The 22,736-nt window shown below is 30.8% G+C and overlaps 1 protein-coding gene across 12 annotated transcripts in view; it reads right to left on the bottom strand.

Moving 5' to 3' along the window:
- Nucleotides 1-22,736, bottom strand: part of LOC121126762 (calpain-11) — a 99,561-nt gene that overhangs the window by 53,353 nt on the left and 23,472 nt on the right. For 2 of the 12 annotated variants that reach the window (XM_040722091.2, XM_071892275.1), the window contains exons 2-4: nucleotides 21,892-22,087; nucleotides 3,824-4,186; nucleotides 900-1,040 (exon numbers count right to left, since the gene is read on the bottom strand). In XM_040722091.2, the coding sequence (XP_040578025.1) occupies nucleotides 900-1,040; nucleotides 3,824-4,176 (494 nt within the window). In that variant the 5' untranslated portion in view covers nucleotides 4,177-4,186; nucleotides 21,892-22,087. Of the gene's footprint in view, nucleotides 1-899; nucleotides 1,041-3,823; nucleotides 4,187-4,625; nucleotides 10,298-10,711; nucleotides 10,853-10,911; nucleotides 11,340-21,682; nucleotides 21,842-21,891; nucleotides 22,088-22,736 lie in introns of those variants that run through there. The other 10 variants (XM_040722099.2, XM_071892278.1, XM_040722093.2 and 7 more) reach the window with 9 other exon arrangements.

The raw sequence follows: 22,736 nt of genomic DNA, 5'->3' as shown, positions 1-22,736 counted from the left end.
GCATTGTCAAGCTTGTGCCTGACGCGTAGATACATGCATCATCACATGGAAAACTTGAAATATTCTGGGATACTATGCATTTTTCTTATACTTGCGTAGCTGTGGTGGCTTTCACACTACTGGTTGCATTTGCCTCCACGTAGCTGTGCAATTCTACGTTCGAGATAGTGGAGATGTAAATCAAAATTTGAAACCACCTGATTGATCTATAACCTGATTTGCGCTGCGCCATTTCAAAAGTGGAACCAAACATTGAGGCTCCCATAAAGGCAAAGCATATGCAAAAGTCTTATTAATATGTTTGCGTCTTGTGTTGCACTGTTGTTATGTTTTCAATTGGAGAAATACATTGTGAAAAGCATAACAAATCATTTCTTATGTATTTTATTTCTATCTGGTAACTGTTAGTAAAAAATTTAATTTATGCAAACAAAAATTAAGGACCTTAAAATGAGACAAAAGAGCAAAGTGTATATTCACGCACTAAATACTGTAGGAATGTAATGCTGTGGTGAGAAATGGAGAGTTAACTGATTAAAAAGTGGGGAATTGGAGAGAAAAGGTTGAGAAACCATGCTCTCTAAGGTATGGTTATAGGTATAATAACTATACTTATAAACAAAATATATCAGTTTTAAGTCATGAGTTGGCATCTAGTTTTATGGAGACATTAATAAATATATAATAATTACTAAGTCTTGGCTGTCATTTCCATTTCCATATTTCAAATCAAAAATTCTTTATTTTTAAACTGAAGACTAAAATTCGCTTATGTAACCCCACTTAATACTTATTCATTCCTCAAGAAATTTAGTACAAACAATAATTTCAGTTATTTTAATAAGACCTAATTTATCTCATTTATAGTATGACTTTATTATATGATTGTATAATATCACTTGGCATATGCTTTTTCAAGAAGAGCTGCCCAGAATTCAGATGGATCCGACGAATGGAGAAATATAAGTTTTCCTTTACTTGTCGGTAAACGATCATCAATGAGAACTTCTACCCAATCACCAAATTGCCAAAATCTAAACCTAAAATAAAAAACAAAATATTTTAAAGTTATTTTGTTAGTTTCGACTCTAATATTGTTAATCAATGTATATACTTTTTAGTAATTAATTGTATGAGTACTGAGACTATTAATTTTGTTTTCTTATTATTTTTTAACTAAGTTTTAAATAATAGCATAAATTATTGGCAAGTTACACCAAACAAACTAAAACTATTATCATTGTATTTTTTTAGTATTTGTACTCTTTGCTTGATGTGAAGTGGGATTTGTGTTCATTTCCTTCCCTTCCTTAAAATTGCCCATGTTTAGTATAATAAAATACATCTCTCACTGGATATTTACTTGGGATAATTGTATAGTTCTAAATTCAAAGCACTGCTGCTATGTAAATAAAGAAAATGAAAAATGGCATGATAACTGTGGGAATTAGGATAATGTTTGAGAAGGGAGTACCTATATCGGCCATAGCGTATTTGAGGAAGGAAATAAAACACAAATTCCACTCCACATCTAGTCTTCAATAATGCTCTCATGTAATAAACAGATATTATTTAAACCTATATGGACCAGTGTCCTTTCAAAAATACGCCAAAAAAATCGTTCATATAAATAATATTTATAGTCTAATTATTATTTACCTTTGCAAACTTGCTCAAAATATACTATACTACAATTAAGAATATAATTTGGTATAATAATATAGCTTGGAGTACAACTTAGAACAAAAACTGAAAATACTATTCATATTTATAAATTCAAATCCACCCCAGAATAAAAATAACCACTGGTCCATTTAGGGCTAATCTATATTCATTAACTTCAATTTTTATTGCTACTCTTTGTCAAACACTTATAAATCTACAAAACATCGTCAGGGTGAATTTATCTGTGTTTCATGAGTACACACACTCGTGGTTAAAGTGTACCTGGATATTCTCTCTTCAAGAATTAAAGAATAAAGATAGCAGCTTTCGAAAATCAAGAGACCAATCAGATTTGTAACTACTAAAAATTCCATGTGCGAGTATATGCTCTTGCTTCCGATCATTTTTTTTTTAAAAGCAATGCGCGCACTCCCGCTCAATTAAAAATGAGTAGGCTCGTGATTATTAAAAAATATGTGAAATATATAAAACAAAATACTTAAAATTATATTCAAAATAAATAAATTCATAAAATGATTAATCCAATGTTTTAAGACGGGAATGCCTTCATTTTTTGAGCAAAAGCGGAGCAGCCTCATTTTTTGAGCGAGAGTGGGAGCGTGCTCGTCAAGTTAGAATAGTGATAAAATCATCCAAATTTTCGCTCGTTTATATAATTTTGTATTACTATTTTGTGGTTCTGCTTCTTATGAGAAAACAGCAAAAGTTTGAAGATGTTTAAGTTGAGTACAGCAAGTGAGGCATCACTCGTTTATAAACTATTTAAAATATACTTTAAAAACTTAAATTATCAAGATTTCATTCCACTGTACAAGATATTATTTCTGTAATTAAAAAAAACTTATAGAAGATTTATATAAATTGTAAGCAGGGATGTTTTAATGTATGTTGCCATGTTGATCTTGCTTATGATGGGGCTCGTGATTATTAAAAAATAATTTTAAAAAAAATATGTGATCAGGGATAAAGTTTCCACAATAAATAATGACACATAAAGTAATTTTATGAATTTAAAAAAATCTGAAATTTTAAAAGGTTAATTTATTGTCATTAGAGACTTTTCTGAAAATTACAGCTTTGTAATACTGGTTGATGTTGAAGGTTTCTATTAAAATTTCTCTCGTGCGATCCCTAGGTTTTTTATAATAATAATAATAAATAAAAAAAATGAATCCTTCCCGTGACTCATTTACTATGCTTTCCAACTACAGCTGTCATGATATAATCACAGTGCCTCATAACTAGATATTTGAAGGCCACGTTCCGATTTATAAAAAATATGTTTCCTTATTGAAAGCTGTTCAGATCGATACAAAAACTGTTAACCATTCTTATATCTGATATGTCGAGATGTTGATTTTCATATCGATGTTGTGTGACATTTTCTCACCTCTAGTCATGCCAAAAGACCAGTGGATGGAATTGGAGGGACATTTAAAAGAGAGACCATAAAGAAAAGCCTTGCCTGTCATACAAAGATCAAATCACAAAACCGATTCTGTTGTTCGGGTTTGTTTCCAACTATTTCTTATCAGCTGCTTCATGCAGCCAAATCGGGGGTGAAGTAAGTTGTTCATAAAAATCATTCACCAACTCTAAAAAAATATCAAACTGCATTGTATAATTATATTCATTTCGAAGACTAAGTCCCGTGAAATAATAAAATATTTAATTTTGATAATTATGATGAATAATAAATAGATATATATGTGACAAGATTACGAATATTTAAGTGTTCGAGGGGGTAAAAAGGAAAAATAAAATGAATGAATTTATTATTATTTTTAAATAAAAAGACTTAACTTTCTATTATGCTGATTATTACTTTTCCACTTATAAGCCTTAATTTTCTTCGATTTTTACCATCTCCCTCCCCCCTTTAAAAAAAAAAAAAGAACACCTTCAAAAAGGATAATGCAATTTAGGAAATAATCTGTATTTGTTATTTATCATCGATTTTTTATGTGACCTAGGAAAATGATTTTGAGTTAAAAATCTTTACACATATAAAAAAGAAAAGAAACATGTATCAAATCAAACAAGTGGAGCCAAAAATACTTAGAACTTGCGTAGATACTTTTTTTATGGCGCCTTAATTCTTATATACTTGAAAATAATTATGAATTATATAAATTACCGAAAGACTCCACAATATCCATAATCAAAATTTTGGTCAGGAGGGACAACGCGGTCTAAAAATTTCGGAGTCAATGTAAGGGAAGAAATAGCCGCTAACAACCAAGGATCTCCATATTCTCCTTGATTTACGTCAAATTGAGTAACTCCTTCCGCTATAAACTTCGGGTTAGAACATATTTCGTGTGGTCTCATCCAAACAATTGGATAATTTATTGTTTTACATAAGTTATTAATAGATTTTATAGACGATATGAACTCGTTGTCATTAAACAGTTCTCCACGATCCCTACACTGCCTCTTTAAAAATTGAAAATTGGTTCTTTGAGTTCTACTTTGAAGAGTTTGGTTCATGGTCCAGTATCTATAGAAAAGTATCATGAGAACAAAAATTATCTATAAATAATTAATGAACATATATCAAGAATAAAAAGGTTATTAATTCATTATTCTGACATAAGTATTTTGTCAATAATATTCCTCATAGACAATTATTATAGATAAAGGTATCAGTTTTATTCAAAAAAGTAAATTATAATTGTTGTTTTTTTGTAGTAGTCGCTTGCAAATACTCATATATGGCGTTTATTATCAAATATGGATAACATCTTGTTTTCATTTTTGCCTTTTTATGTGATGAAAGATTTCGTTTGAGCTAATATAAAAAGCAATAACAAATATGTCAGAGGCACAACAATAAATTTAAAAATAACAAACAATTTTTTTAGTTAGGTATTATGTCGCAAGATAAATAGAGAAACAAGGATCTATCATAGCGTGTATACGACTGATGTTTTACTTACACCACGCTTTTTAATAGTGACATTATAGTGTATGATTGGTTGCGTGTTTTTCAAAATCTGTATGTCTTACGCAGCAGTCAGTATGATAAATCAAATTAAGAATTTTATTAATAGTGACGTCATCGAATAAGATTTGTTGCGTTTTTTTCAAAGTCAGTGTGTTTTGCCCATCAGTCAGTACGATACTTCAAATCGAAAATTCTACGAAGCCCAATTCCATGATGGTATAACCTCGTATTTCTATTAACCTTGTTATGTAGATATGAAAAAAATATACAGGCTCCGGAAGCAAAATGTAGACTGAATGACTAAACCTGAACAATGTCAATAATTTTAATTCTGAAATTTTTTTTACAAAACTTAAAGACATGACCATTGTGAACATGTTTACTCAATATGACTGCCCTCCGAAGCAATCACAGCCTCCACACGGCGGCGGTAATCCTTGTAGGAGTTGATGATGAACTTCTCGCACAAATTGTTACACTCCTTCACAATGGTGGCCTTGAGGGAGTCCACGTTCGTGTGATATGTCCGGTTAGTCTCCCTCTGCACTGTGTCTCACACAGCAAAGTCCAACGGGCTCAAATCCGCTGATGGCCAAATGTCCTTGGGGCAAAAATCAGCCATGTTAACTTTTGGCATTTGGCCGATGTGTGTGATGGTGCACCATCTTTGGTCCACTTGTAGTTGTTCTCTAGGTAGGTGGCCTTGAGCCATGGTAGTATGGTTACCCTCAGCACCTTGTAGTAGGCCTCCTGGCCGATTTTCTCTCAATCCTTAAAAAAGAAGGGAGGTATCTTCTTACCATCGGATGACCTCCTGGATCATTATTTGGGCTGTATGTTTTGTACGGAACACCCCCCTTGACCTCTGCTGGTTATCGTCCGGGCCTAACGGTCGTTCCGACGGTTGTAAACCTGGTCCGTGGTAAAAATCTTCTCGTCAGAAACATTTTTAACTGTGGATACATTTGCCTTCCTTCCTTCAGAGTGTACGTCAAGAGGTGGCGTGGGGTCCTTGTGTAAGAGTAAAATCACAAATCCACCTGCACAGCCCACTTGATTGTCCCCTCGTCTACGTCAAACTTATTAGAGAGACGATGCATGGATTTTATGGGGTCCTCTTTGATCTTCTTCTTCAGGTCCCTCAGAAACTCAGAATCCCTTCCCCTACTTCCTTCTTTCTTTAAGAGGTCTTTTCCCTCCTTTTTCATATTGGCCACCATTGTATTATTGTTTACTTATGTAAAAAGGACAGGAGATTCGGACATGGATGGTAAAATCACAAAACCCCTCTTTTTAAGATCATAATTAGCATTTATTAACAGTCTACGTTTTGCTTCCGAACCTTGTACGTATATATTCTCAGGAAACTAACTTTTAATTAGAAGTGAAGGGAATGAATAAGTAAATATGAATTTGCATCTGTAACTGACATGTATACTCATGAATTGATTTGACACCTTATTTAAAAAAAATTAAAGCGTTATAATCATCTAACCTGTTCTATACAAAATGAAGAGATTATGTTATTAAAAATGTTTCTTATTTGTAGTAGAGAAAAGATGACGAAAAGATAAATTATAACTCACATTAATAACTGTTCTTATAGCAAAATTTAACTGATAGTGGCATTTTCACTGAAATTGAAGTATTTAATTGTAACTAAATACTTGTTGAAGGGTTTCTGGAAATAAAGATTTTAAACTTTTTTCAATGCATATAAGGATGAAAATTCTAAATGAATAACCATTAGATCAAATACACAAGATAACACTATATACATATGTAAATTACAGCAAAAAAATCTCTTAATTTGAATAAATAGTACTTGACGCAAAGATTCCGAATCTATCGTTTAAAAAAAAATCAAATTCTTGTTTCGATAATTGATATAATAATCCATATTTTTTGGTTTCCTTTTTTCATTGTCATGGAATTATCACATGATTATCATCGATTACCACATCTATAATGCATGTATACATAAATGTGTAAAGGCAATTTATTTTAAAAACTTTACTTATTAGAATATTTAAACATCACAACTTTCTCCATCAAAATCAGAAGGTTGATTACAAGTGTTTCGTAATTTGAGGACAGAAAATACTTTGATAAAATAAATTTTTGAAGCACGAAAATTACTAATGTGGTATTTACTTTCTTGTGGAAAATAATAATTTTTTTTTTGCCTAGTTTCAATATTTCAAGTAGCTCTGTTGCATTTATTATTTTTTACAGTAAGACGTTATAATATGATTAGTTTTGTAAAAATTCGAAAACTGCGGAGACTCAATATAACAGATAGGAATGAAATTAGTGTTTTATATACATGTATCTAATTAGCTTAACTTTTAAAATTTTAGGGATTAATTTAATTCCCATTTAGAAGTTATAAGCATAATTGAAAATAACCAGTATGCTTCAAACAGAAACCTATAATAAAAGTGGTCACCCAGAAAATTTGAAGAATATTTGGTAATGGAAGAATAGCTGTCATAACATTTAAAAAAATTATCTGTGGACAGCTATGAGATAAAGGAAATAAACACAAATGTATCTAAACTATGATATAAGTAGGAACTACTCCTTCGTCGATCATAAATTCTACTCTGAGTTAATAAGAATTTACATTTATAATTCCACAACAAATCATGAGGGTTATATTTCTTCTTTCATGTACTACTGATTACTTTATACTTATAGGTTCTCTCATCGCGAATAATGATAACAGTTTATAGGAATAAAAAAATACTTATTCAAATAGCAGTTTCAAAAAACTGCCGTCTTTGGCTACGAGCAATTCAAATTAGAATATATTATTTTGAAATTTTTAAAATAATATTCAAGCCTCATGCCGATTCTCAATCTCTTTATTTGAACACCAATTGTAACAGTCTCCCTATATATACAAATTTACAGATTTGTAAGAGTTTTGCTATTTTGGCCTTCTATTTAGCGTTCCTTTAAAACAATAATTTCGTTCAGCTTTCATCGTTCCGCCATTATTTTTGTTCCGTTCCGTGTTCTGTTCAGCGTTCGAACTATAAGATTGTGCCAGGCTTGTTAAGTATAGTTCATATTCCAGCACGCTCGTTAAATAAAGTTAACATTCGGGTAGGTTAAAATTTTCAATTTGATGCATCGTACCGACTGCTGGGCAAGACAAGAAGATTTTGAAAAAATACGCAACCACTCATACACTATGACCTCAACATAAAAAAAAACGTGGTGGAAGTCAAACATCAGTCTTACAGACGTTATGGGATAACCTTGTAATTTCTATTAACCATGGATACGCCAAAATTAGATTGAACGTAGGAAAACGAAAACTCTTTTATGTATTTCTGGGGCGCCGAAACTTTTTTTTTGCCTGAAATGTCTATGGGAGTCATACCAAAAAATTAATCAAACTAAAGTTTAAAAAACAAACAGTTTACTATAATCATAATATTTTCTTTTCACAGAAGTAGAATAGCTATGTCCATTGTGATTCATATCAATTTCTATGTAAATATAGATGAATTAAGTCATAGTTAATTATTAAAGTATATTATATATAACTTATGACTTGATAGTACTGAGGCATTGTAATAAAATTGCATATTTTAGCACGTCAAGCCAAACGAAAGGTAGAATAATTCCTCTCGAAATTGAACATGGAATACATTTTCCTACAAATTATAGTTCATTCAAATGAATAAATGATTCTGATTAATCCTTTGGAGGCACTACAAATTTTAGTTTAAGTAGCCAAAATTCACCGTCACATTTATCGAATTAGACAATATTGGTGTCAAATTAAGTGAAATAGATAGAACGGGGGATTTAAAGTATATTTCACAGTCTCGGGTATTTTAAATCATCCCAGAAATTTAAATTCAAAACCTCTACTTGACCCTAATATTTCTTTGAAATATTGCCTGTCGTGTATAAATATAAATCATTCAACCTTTGTATATATGATTTGTGTATTTTCCATAAAAATAAATATTTTTTCTGAACTAAACCCCAACATGTATGCGACATTGTAAAACTGCATTGCATCCAAGATTAATCAAAATAGTATTAACCATAATTGAAGGTAGTAACGTTAAACATAAAATCTAACTCAAATATCCACTCAATGTGAAGTGCTTTAAATCCATACAAAAATATTGTGTGCATCTTTCTTTTTTATTTTTGGCTGTAAATTACTCTTGAAATAATTACGAACGTGACAATGTATTTTTCATTGAATATAAGAGAAATAAAATTATTACTGTGCAAAAGAGACATACATAATAATTATACACTTTTTAGAGAGGTTAATTCATATATACATGAATATTAATATCAGGGACGTCTGCAGGGGAGGAGGCTTTAGGTCCCTCCCAAATTACAAAAATTACCACTGAACCTGAATAGTCGTGTTTCTAGGATACTTAAAGCGTGGACAATTACATCCCTTCCGAAATTACTATTAACTATTGCAACGGATCGCTAAAATCTAATTTTAAGCGTTCAGTGTTCATCGTTCAAATAAATTATCCGTTCCGTTCATTGAGTAAATATTCTATGGAACACCGTTCAACTTTGTGTTCCGTTCACAAGCTTGCAAAATTTTTATTACTATAAATTAGAAATAACAGATGCTAAGCTATTATACTTGAAAAATTAGACGTAATAGTTTTTGTTTAAAGAAATTCATTAGTATTTTAAGAAAAGTAATCAATATATATATATATATTTTATCTATTTTTATGCTATTTATTAACTTTCCTCGATTGCATTATCCACAAGATTTCTAGAATTCACTTGACTGAATGTGTACAATCCAAAATCAAAGTAGATTTATATTAAAAGGTTTTCACTCGTTAATGTTCAAAATATTATTTAAAAAAATATTTGAACTGATAAATTTGTAAATCAAAAATATAGTATCAACTTCAGTGCCTGTTTATACAATATGATTATGTATTAAGTTCATTCAAATAATTAATTAATATGAAATATTCTTCTTCGAATGATCTGTGAATACTAATCTGAATAATTCATACAGTCGATAGGGTCCAGTCAATTTGCACAATGATTCAAATGGATTTGGAGTCGAATACTTCAAAGGGTTGGGCATACAGCCAAGATTATAAATATTATTCCAAATTATAAAGTAAGAGTAATTTATTTTTAAATGTGTGTAGTTTTAATAAAGATTATCTATTTTTATTTTTTATTTTAAGGACTGAGAATACAAATTTAATTGCTATAGTATGATTCAAATAGTTTCTTGAGGTTGGATTTATAATATTTACAGCTATTTTAAAATTAATAAAACAAAATCATTCATAAGTATATATATTCTCTGTGTCCCAACCCAACTCCATGAGGGAATACATGTGACTCTTTGACTCCCGGCTCACTCATCTGTCATTATTATTACCTCATGGAAATGAGTTATAATTATATTATTTTTATGTTTCTATACTAATGAATTGGATATATGCGTAATTGATACAGTTTGCATGAAGTTTTCTGTCTCTTTGTGTTCGGCAACTAACATAAAATACACAATTATCGTTATGAGTTAATTACATTATTATTGAAAGGTCAATTATTTGGATAACACTTAGTACATAATATTGTACAATCCCGATCTGAAGTTAACACTTTATTTTTAAAGTGCAAATTCATCATTTAAACAATTAGTTTGATAATGTTTTTATAGTTTAATTTATAAAACCCTTTAACATATATGTGCTTTGATTTTGAGTTGTATACATTTGGTAAATCTGTAATTTTGTTCTCAAAATTTTTTTTTAGTATTTAAAATATTATCTAAAAATAATATATTATCTAGAAAATAGTAGTATCCTGTAGAAAAACTATCTTTCTGTGAAGTTAAGTAAAAGATAACTAAACAGCTTGAAGGAACTGTTTACAACCCCTTTCTACTGGAGGTCAATCAAGGCATAGGCAGGATTTATTCACCATGTTAAAAACCATATTTCTCTAGAGTTCAGAAAATGATTTCTAAAAAGCTTAAATGACCATTGAAACCCCCCTTTCTACTGGAGGCCCATAAAGGCATAGAAAGCAATTATTTACTATTTGAGAAGATGTTTCTTTTTATGTAGCTGCCGAGGATCATCTCATGGATCTTTGTTATTCTCTTTAAAGATGATCAACTATGGATAGTTGGATCTCTAAATTGGATCCGTGATTCATAATTATATTCATCATTCTTAACTGCAGAAAAAGTCTCTGGATTTAATATCATAATGCTTCTCTGAAGTTGACCTACTTACGCCACAATGTGTGCTAGATAAGACTTGGTCACTGAGATATATCTTTTTTCGAGTTTTACTTTTTCATGGTATCCCTATAGCTGAATAACTCTGCCGAAAATAGATTTTCAGGATAGAATCATCTTCTTTCCATATTCACCTCCCCTATTAGACGATTTCAATAATACTAGAGGTACCATCAAAACTCTCCCTTCATGTAAATGCTCAGGGGTTTTTGTAAAATTTCCTTTTGGTAATAAAGGCCAATAATCAGTCTTTCTAGGTATCACTATGCAGTCGAAGCTTAAAGACTTCTATACTGATCTTACACCAAGTCTCCATCCTAAAGTAAAGTTAATGAACGCTCTCAGATACATACAGAATAAACCCCCAAATTACCTTTTTTCTGGATTTCCTTTGAATTGAAATTAAAAATAGATTGAAGATTTCTATAGCATGTACGCTATCATCCAACGCACTTTGAAGAATATTTACAAAAATTATTCGAGATACAACTATTAACTCAATCAATAAGAATATGAATGCAGAGATTCAGATAAAGGCAGAGTTTGATGATACAATGAAGGCACGATCCTTCTTTATTTGAGGTATAACGGTGGATATTTTAAAAATTATAGGAATTCTTTGAAATATCTGAAGGAGAAATGACGAAAAAAGTTTTGACAGAAGGAAAGCCCTACAAAAAATTGAAAAGTATGTGAACCACAAATGAACTATCCAGTCGAGGAATAAAAAAGATAGTAATTGAAAAGGAAGTTCTTATATAATCAAAGTGTATTCTCAAATATTTCCATGAGTTTTACCAAATTAAGACTTACGGCGCTAGAGAAGGGTTTCCTAGTTTAAAGACGGTGAACAGTTGCCCAGCTTATTCCGAGGAAAATATGATCTACTATATCAATAAGTATTATAAAAATAATAAGGTATTTGGCCTATATAACATCAAAGGAAATATGTTCATTTTATATCCACAAGTCACTATTCAATACCTATTGATATTTGGAGGCGATATGGGGAAAAAAGATAAACTACTTACAGTTTTTACACTAGGTAGAATATATTTTATTCATAAAAAGGGGATGGGACATGGATAATCCGTTGGAGACGTAGCATATATAATGTTTACCCCAGTAAACAAATCGAACCTATATTAAATAGAAATATTGGTCAGGAACAAAGAATGTTCCTAATAAAGAAACATATTACAGACATTTTAAAGAATATACAAACTGCTATTGATTCCACAAGATTAAGAGACAAATGTGGAGCAATAATTGTACTTGACTTCAATAAAGTCTTCAATTTAATCAGTCATAATTTTATCCAGAAAACTATAGAAAAGCTGTTACTAAGCCGTTTCGTTAACTATATCCATGCCGTTTTGTTCCATGGGACTTTGTCTTTCTTGTTGGATGGAACCTAGAGTGAACTCATAAAGTTGGTTAAAAATTGCAGACAAGAGTGTCTGGTTTATCCCCTTTTTTCTAAAAAGTAATTGAACATTTAAAATTTTACTTGAATTATAAATACAAGGGTTTTGGGATTCGTAATAGAGAAGTATGCAACTTGGTTGATTTATATGCTTATGATACAAGGAAATTAAAGAAAACAATTGGAAAGGAGAGTGGAAATTATTATTTCAGCTTTCGAAAAGTTTACCCGGGTTTTGTGAATGATGGTTACAGACATCCTTTGTCGGATATGAAAATAGGTGGTTGTGCCATAGTTAATGTAGTGAGAGGCTTTGTTGATGTTTAAATTATATAATGTTGCACATAGTTTGTTGTTTTAGAGTATTAGTATTAAATGCTTGATTAATGTTGAGAAAGGAAAATTGTACACTCCTCGAAGATAAATGATGCCAGGAAATTTTCAACTCAGTTCCTGATAATGGCAAAAGTGTTAAAATTTTCAAGTCTTTTCATAGACTGTGGACGAATATATAATGATCGTATCCATGCTTTTATTGACTTCCGATACATTATATACCGTGTCTCCTCTCGAACGACAAAGATCTCTCAAGAAGAAAAGCTAATACAAGCGACTCATAGTAACTAAAGGCATTTGTGAAACAAAACTTTTAAAAATATTATAAGGAAAGGGAAAAATTCGCTAAAAAATTTGCGGTACGTCAAATTATGAACCCACCTATATGTTTTCTTTCTCAAAATAAAACTCTATTTACATATCGTTAACGCACACTTAGATCAATAAATAAAAAATAAGTTATGAAAAAGTTTGTTCCCACGGATCCTAAGGAAATACAAAACATATTGCCATACATTTAGCTGCTGCAAATCCCTTAATAAAGGTTAGGGACTAAAACATCTACCCTAGGGACTACCAGGTGCAGCCAGCTATTATATCCTTAATATAATAAAAGTAGGATGATCGACATTTTATTGTACAGGGATTGCATCAAAAACAGAGATTGATAAGATTTTCTATAACTGAAGATCAATTATTCAACTTCTCATTACTTTATTGTCCGAGGTTGTCTTCGAACTCAAAAATTGCATCTAAGTTGGTATTATGCCATTCTTACTTAATATAGTTAAACTTTCTCCCTTTGAATTTTTATTTTACCATTTTTCAAGTATAAGAACTATCGACAAATATAAACTGATCAAGAGCGCTGTTGTCGCATATATCTACATAAACAGATGTGGTAGGTCGTAGGGTCCTCTCTTTATTTTTATTTTCTCTAAAATTTTAATTTTTCACTAATACCTAGAAAGGAAGAAATATAAACATCAAAAAAATATTTAATGATAACTCTGTCCAACCAAAAATTGTACAAAAACAGAATATGTTTTATTAACTAGAATTTGATCCCGTGATTCCAAATATGGACTTATTTTTTCTCTCATAGCCTCGTGCCCTTCAGAAAAAGTCGATGCATTTTGTGTTATTTTTGGCTATTTTTAAGGTTAAAAGCTGTTTATGTCCTCAGTGTTGAAGATAAACTATGTTGATATATTTCAAATCTGAATGTAAAAAAAAATTATAAAACCGTTTTTAAAATGTCTTTATCATTCATTAAGCTCAAGTTATCTTTGTTTAAAGTGGAAAATAGGTGCTTTTTGTTCAGAGGCTCATAGCTTCAAGACAAATAGATTCAAAAAGCTTAAAAGTATTGGATTTGATAGCTAAACGTATGAAATTTAATTTTAAAATAATAGCCTCCTCAAAAACGCTCTATATCATTGTCAATTTAAGATAAGGCCACGAAAATATTTCAAAGAAAATACTCATTTTTGAATTGATCCCATAATAAAAGTCAATATGTATTCGTATGCCCAAGCTAAAAGACATCAAAACAAAGACAGAGTAGAAGAAAAGAGATCGAAACAAAGACAGAATAGAAGAAAAGAGATAGAAACAAAGAGAGAGAAACAGAAAAAGGAGAAAAAGAAAAGGTATATTATACAATTTGTTATAACATTAAGCGTCATGTCTCAAACTTTATAGATAAATTATTTCAAGCTTCATGGACACAGGAGGACTCGTTGCATATCTGTAGTGATTAAGGGATTCCAAAAAAACGGGCATTCAAAGGAGTCCACGGAGACAATGATTTTTCTTTTTAGTTTACTAGCTTAATGGATTCTAAATGTGTTTTTTTCAATTGAAGAGCAAGACTCACACTAAAACTCCCTAGATTTATTTACACTTATAATCAGCATACATAACGTCATAAATGTCTTTGCTTATGAATGACGTAAATAAATAAATTGGTGAAAATATTTAAGAACACCGGGACGTTTATTATTTATTTAGATTTAGATTTTCATAAAACGAACATATAAATTAATTGTAAAACATACAAAATACTCACATGAGGAAAAAATACTGTCTTGTATGATGATAAGCGCTGTTCTGGTTATGATACTAAGTCAATGAATTTCTCTATATCCCTGACACTCCTAAATCTTTGGAGGGTATGTATTAAAGATATATTTAGAAAGGATCAGACACCTACTATAACTCAAATGTGGTCTCATTACATTTTTGAATAATGAATTTGAAGATGACCTATCGGATAGCAAATCCTCCCGTTCTACATGTCATGGCCTATAAAAAAACAACTAAAACAGATATAGTTTCATCAATCTTGGTCCCCAAAATATACTCCTTAATCTTATGAAGGGTAAAATACGAATCTGGTATCTTCTGACGCAAGATGCAGTATATAATTTGAACTATTTAATAAAAAAATAGACTTGTTTCACTCCTCCGATCAGCTCAACAGTGTGTCAGACATCCAATTCAGGTTGTTTTTAGAGCAAGAGCTTACTTTGTATCCTTAATAAAATCATAGGAAGCTTCCAGTGTCAAAGTTTGTGTATATTGTGAGTTCAAATAAATTTAAGATCGTTGATGCCATTCATATTGTCATAGCGTATTTAAAAGCTATTCTTTGGTAGGAAGACTATAATGTGGGACCAAAAGAGATGATTAGGATGGTTGAAAAATTGTCTTGTATACAAATAATTGAAATTTTTTGAATTTTGCTCTCTTTACAATCCATAAGTACAAAGGAAGACTAATATATACAATGGACATTGTTTATAAGATCGATATGTGAAGTAAAATTATATATGATTTTTAAATTGATTGAAAAAATACTTTAGAAGTGTCTAATTGCATAGTTAAAAGCTATGGTCCCTCTGTTAATGTGCAAGAAAATAGGAAACGCAAGAGACATATTGAAGCCGATGGAAGAGTGAATAAATTGTAATTGTATCTTAAATTCATTGTATGTGTATAAATCCAAAAAGTTATTGTATTTAATATAATAATTGTATCTATTCTATAATATTGTAGATAGTAAATGTCCATTTCATTTCTGTGTTCAGGGTGAAATATTATTTATACTGTATTAAATTATTTTATGTGATAGAATTTTAAAAAATCTTAAACAATTTTTTTTTAAACTGGAGTCTTGAATGAGAATATTAGTTTTCATTGGTTTATATAATACTTTAAATTGTTATCTACATTATAGATGTTGGTTTTATTGAAGTCATATACTTGTTCTAAAAACATAATCTTTCATTTGTATCAAGTTACTTAAATTTGGTCCTTGGTTTGTCTCAAAATCATGTCCAATATCAAAGAGTTATTTTTGGAAGGTTTCTCCTCAGCAAAAGCTAGGTTTTGTGATTTCAACCTCTGTGCTTCATTCCTCTTAATTATATTTCAGACTAGGGCCAGATTTCTTCAAATTAAGCAATACAATCCTCGTTGTTAGACAAATTCTTTCATCATCCAAGGCAAAAGAATACCTCTTGAATCTAATCTAATCAAATATCCTTGATCTATTTTTTTTAAATGTTCCTTTAATTGGTTAGATGGAGTTGAACTGATAGTATCAGTAAACATTATAGTATTACTTTTACTCCATCTAAACTAGGCATCTTTTTGGGGAAATCCAAATACATAAAGTTTTTTTCTTTCTTTAGGAATCCCCTGGGCGCGAACGTAAACACATTGAATTCATGAGTATAACTTTTCCCGAGCGCGTTTTCCATGAGCTATAGAGATTCCATGTTGATGTATTTCATAAAACTTTTATTAAGGAAGAGTTCCCCATGCTGTGTAGAAACTTTTATCATATTTAACAAGTTTAAAATTGATAAAAATTTATCTAATAGGATAATAACTACTGAATTGCATTTACGATGTACAGCTCGTATATTAAATTTAGAAAATTAGAGGCAGCCAAAGCAGAGGTTGATAAGTTACTCAATGCAAAAATAATTGAAAGATCAGATAGGCAATACAGTTGGTCTATTGATATGGTAAAAAATTCTGGCCAATCATGGAGAATATGTGGAGATTATTGACTTTTAAATAATCTTATAATCTACGACAGCTATTCGCCACCTCACATTCATGGTATTGCAAACTCTTTAACTGAGTGTGAACTTTTTTTAAAATTGGATAGACTAAACAATAGCATACTACCAAGTTACCATGCTTCCTGAAGATAGAGAGAAAACTACAGTTTCGACAATAAAATACTTGGGATACAATGTCAACTGATAAGGAATCACTCCTTCAGATAAATCTAAAAAGGGAATCAAAACATTTAAATCATCAACAACAAATCCAGATAGCAGTAATTTAAAAGGACTAATCAATTATAATCATCGATTTGTACCCCATTGTGCAAAAATAATTAGATTTCTGTATAGAAAGATGAAAGTGGTTCGATTTTTGGGTACGTCAGGTGACGAATTATACCTCAATGAAATTAAACAACTCATTTCCAAATTGGCCGGACTAACTTTCCATATAACAGAAACTAAGATTATATTTACAACTGCGACATCTGATTGGGATATAGGAAGAGTCCTGGAACAAGAAATTGATAATGATATTCTTCCCTAGCGTTTTATAGCAGGAAATCAAACGGAGCTGGAAAAAAATTAAATTTTTGATCGTGAGCTACTATCGATTTATCAAATAAAATAATAAAAAAGTAAAGTAACACGATTGAAGGTAGCGAGCTTGAATTACTAACAGATCAAAAACCGATAGTGGATGCATTGAGAGCAAAAAATCCATATTGCACAAGAAGAAAAACTTGATATTTCTCCCTAATTTCAGAATACACCTCCAACTTGAATTATAAAAAAGGCACTGAAAATTTTTATAGCCGCCCTTTTATAAATTCTGTTAAATTTGACAAGCCAGTTTTCTTGTTAATTGATAAGGAAGAAGCCAACTCAATATATGAAGCTGCAGCACACATTGGAAAATATGCCACAACTGCATGTATCAAACGTAACTTTCTATTAGAGCTTGGAACAATAAAAATGATTAAAAGGATTATGAAAGAGTGTAATCAATGTCAAAAGATAAAAATAACATGATATCAACATGTTCCTTTTAACCCTCCAGTTGCCCCATCAGCTAGACTTAATAATGTATATAAGTGGACATTATTGGGCATTTGAATAATCCAGTAAACAAAAAATCTTGCTCACTTGTATTAATTCCCGCACCAAATGGATACATGCTGAACCAATGCCTAACTAAATCAGAAGTGGTTAAAGCTATGATTATGGGTTGGGTATCAAATTTTGGAATACCAGGGACTATTCATTTGGATAGAGGTCTACAATTCGTAACTGCAATTAAGTCTAATTTTCTCAAACATTTTGGGATTAAAGACACAAGTATTCCGTCCTAAAGACCACTAGCTAATGGACTTCTGGAGAGAAGGCATAGAAAACTAAAGGGATTAATTAAAGCAAACGTTGGTAAACGGGATGAAAATTTTCCATAATGCTTTTTACAGTTAAGAAGAAATCAAATGACCGATAGTGAGTTTAGGCCAGTATAAATGGTATATTGAGAAAATATATTAATCCCAGGCGAAACCGTTGGACAATTTCGAATAAATTCTACCCAAGATTCTTTAAGCTTCAATGCCCACGCAATATGATCTATTCTTCCAATAAATTCAAAGAAGTCTCACAGAATGTGTTTTGTTTTAAAATGAGCCTTTTAAGCTTCAAAGACCACAATTATGGTTTTACAATTTAGTCGATTGACTTCAAAGAGCACAATATTCAATCAGTATTCTGAAAATATATCGAAATGGTAGAACATCAAATGGATCCTTGAATATTATGAAAAACCACCATCCAACTTATCTTGAAGATCCGACTTGAAGGACCACTTGAGGATTTAGATCTCTCTCAATAACCAAGGATAATGCAATAAGTGGAATGTATTACTTACTCCATAATAAAACACTAGATAATAAAAGCAAACATGTGACATGGAGTCTTATATTTCCAATGTGTAATATGTAGAGTTGTTGGAAACGTTAAAAAAGATCGAATTTGATTGGTTGAAAGAGAGTATATAAAAAAAGGAAAAAAACACGTTGGTAACCTTGCATCTTCTAAGCAACTTCCCTTTACTGCTCTCTCACGTACATCACCATCATGCCGAAGAAAACGTGCATTTTTACATGGGTTTCTAGCAACGGAGGAACTGATGTGTGGAATTATGATTTGGAAAATAAAAGGATATCTTGCCGTTTTTGCAGTTTCTCGTGCCCATTTCGTTTTTTATGGCAAGTAATCTGCCACTCCAAAACCTCCCATCACATCAAAAACTTAAAAGTCTGCAATAAACACAAGATTCAAAGAGACGTAGGAAAATTAATCGGTTCATCATTCAATTTGGACGTAGCAGAGTTATTTGTGTCGTGTAACATCCCTTTAAATTTCCTGGATAATCCCCATTTCCCCAAGTTTATTGAAAAATATACTGGAAAAACTTCTCCAGGTCAATGGATCGTTAACAATTTGGTTGGGGAAGTGTGTCAAGGAGTTTTTAATAGAATAAAAGAAGAGGTGGAAGAAAAATATATTTTCGTTGCACTAGTTGAGACAAGAGATCATCATGGGAGGTCAATGACTGCAATTTTGATTGGCTCTTTGGACGGACATTTCTGTGGGATACCTTACCTTGTTGACTTCTTTGATATTGAGATTGCAAATGCAAACAATGTAAAGAACATCGTCATAATCTCAGTTAATAAGTGGTTGGGAGAAAATTTTGTGCCATGTAGACTTTAAGTTTTCATCCCTGATGCCGCCTCATGTTGTCTCAAAGCAGGAGAGGATCTTCGGAATTGATTCACATTACATGTACTTTTCATTGATTACATAGAGTTGCAGATATGGTTCAACAAAAGTTTCCTCTAACGAACGAACTTATGTCCGATGTGAAAAGAGGTTTTAGAATTCTGGAAGAAGAAAGAGAGTATTTACTGCTTCGTACGAAATTCCCTTCCCTCCATCACCGATTATGACAATATAGGGAACTTGGTTCAAAGCAGTGGAGTACTACTACCGTTATTTTGACGTTTTCATATAATATTTAAACAGCCTTGGTGAAGATTTGGGAGCAACCAGAAGAGCATAAGAAGTAGTTGATAATGATACCTTAAGAGAAGAAGTCGTATTTATACAGGAAAATTTTCGTCAAATATCTTTAACAATAACTGCGCTTGAGGAAAGATTGCTTCTTCTTACCAGCCTAACCATAGTGTAAAATCTGACTCAAGATTTGAATGAAGGGCTATTCAAAATAATCCTGGCTAAACAAAACTAAAGCAACTCTCAACAAGTGAAAACCTTGTATACTAAAATACTCCAATTGTCAATTGTGATGCTAGGAGAGTCTTTAGTATGATAAATATAATTTGTTACTTTATTGCCTCATTTCTATTCTTTAGATTTCGTGCCAAAGTTATCTATTCATCCTTTGGCACTCACTAAGAAGTTATAAGTACACTTCCTGTAAATATGGGTTTGATGTTCTCTAACTAACAATATATTTTTTCTTGCATAAATTTACAGAATATACTATACATTTATAAAGTTGTCTATAGGGAAGTTATATATTACAAATATACAACAATCTCTCTTCCTTCATCTGTAAATAAATAAATAATTTAAGTTAAATATATATTCTAAACGATACTCTTTGAATTGGGTTGGAATCGATATTTACTTTATTTATTTTAGGAGCTATTGCAGTAAAGATTGTCAAATAGATAGTAATAAACAAAAGAACAAAATTATCCTTGATAAATAACTGCGTAAGAACCTCAGTTAAATCAAGGTTAATAGAAATACAAGATTATACCATAAAGCGTGTTCGACTGATGTTTGACTTCCACCACGCTTTTAATATTGACGTCATAGTAGATAAGTGTTTATCGAAATCTGTTTTTTCCCCCAAACAGTCGGTATTATATATCAAATTGAAAATTCTAGCAATAATGACGTCATAGAGTATGAATGGTTGCGTTTTTTTGTCAAAATCTGTCTATCTTGCCCAGAAGTCGGGACAATACATCAAATTGAAAATTCTAGCAAGCCAGGTTACATGATGATCTAACTTCGTTTTTCTATTAACCTTGAGTGAAGCCACCTATAGCCTTCTTTTTGCTTTGATAAAGAAGTTGTTCCATATTTATTTTGATTATATGTCACCTGTAACGCCATTTATGCGAACTTGACAGGGGTTTTTATAATTATATTCCCTCCCTCTCTAACGAGGATAAACACCATTTAAAGCCGTATCCCATTGTTTGTGATTGTCCTATGAGACTGAGTATATTGTTTCCGTTAGCGACCGTACAAAATATGAAACAAATCATGGTATCTTCGCAAGCACGAGCGATATTGACAACATACGTGTCATTGCAAATAAAGAAAAAGTTGTTGGGGGATATTAAATTACGTGTTTATATTTTCTTCCTATGGCATCGCTTTGCAAGCTATGACAATTTCGAAGAAACACATAGGTACATAGGTTGATGACAGTTGATAAACCGTTGAGGCCCTTGATCGTTGATGGTCAGACCGTTAGACTGTCTTTGCTACGGTCTAACCGTTTACACCTCTAAATGTATATATAATGTATATTATACATGCTCCCAGTTTTTGTTTTTTTTTGTATTTGATTTAATTACCATGGATCTCTAGATACCTTGAATAAAGACGTCATTTTCTCTCTTCCCTAATTAGTAGTTTTTTAAAATTTTATTCTATACAATAATATATCATCGTATAGTAGCGCCTAAATATATTATGGTCAACATTTTTCACACAAGACATATCAGCAAAAATTGGACTTCCTCACCTTTTTCGTATTACAAGTTTTAATTTTTAACGAGAATTTTTGACAAAAAGGATATTTCTTGAAAATTAGACATTAAAAAAATAATACTTACCACTGATATCGTTCAATATGTTTATTTCCAAAGAATTATAAACGAAAAATGTATCCAAACACAAATTATGCACTAATAACCGCAAAAGTTTATATAAGAAGAAATATCTTCGACTCAAATGGGGGAGGGGGCGTTGAAATAAAATGACATCGATAAATTCTAGAATTCAATGAATTGGCTTATCTATAGATACAAATAATCCAACTTACATTTTTTAGATTGTTATTTGTCCGAAATCGCACCTTATGCACAACACATACAAAAAGAATAGAGCATCGTAATATTCAAAAATATTACTTAGATGTTGTAGACTGTTGTTCATCTATCATTTTGATTTTAAGATTACTATATCCAAAATATTGTCCAAATTATCGTCAAATATATTGATACATAGAGAAAATCAATCTGAAATAATTAATCAAAATAAGAGTAAAATCATATCAAGAAAAATAGTAATTATGGAGAATCTTTACATTAAATTTATGCATAAAAAAGTTAAACATTAATGAGATGTTAATATCAAAAAATAGAAATTATAATAAAGGAAAGGAAAGATTCAATATCTTAGGAATCATTACTGGTCAAAATGTATATAATATGATGATAACTTAATTTTTACATTGTAGTCAAATAAAATATTTATATAGTAAGTACCAAAATATATCCGTAAATATCAGTTATTTTTTATTGATAAATATTCAATACCTGTTACTAATTTGTTGAGTGTTTTTCTTCTAAATTGAAGTTGAAAGAAGGATAATTTAACCTCATACAAAAATTAAAATTTATTAAAAGTTTCTAAAAAAATATTTTGTTTGTCATGTAGGATCTACAATAAGTAAATTTGAGAAATGTGCCTGTCAAAAACTTTCACAAAGTTTTGACGTCCTGTCCTAAATCTTAAGGACACATATGATCTGGACCCAAAAAATGTCATTTGATATTAATTATTAAACTATCTTCACATTTTTTTTGATGAAAATGATTTTACAAGTTTATCATGTATAAAAAAAGTTTAGAATGCTTCGAAGACGTAAAAAAAGGATATATAGCA

Source organism: Lepeophtheirus salmonis, chromosome 12, assembly GCF_016086655.4.
Source record: "Lepeophtheirus salmonis chromosome 12, UVic_Lsal_1.4, whole genome shotgun sequence".
NCBI lineage: Eukaryota > Metazoa > Arthropoda > Copepoda > Siphonostomatoida > Caligidae > Lepeophtheirus > Lepeophtheirus salmonis.
The sequence above is the reverse complement of the archived record's forward strand: the minus strand, read 5'-3'. Positions and strand labels throughout refer to the sequence as shown.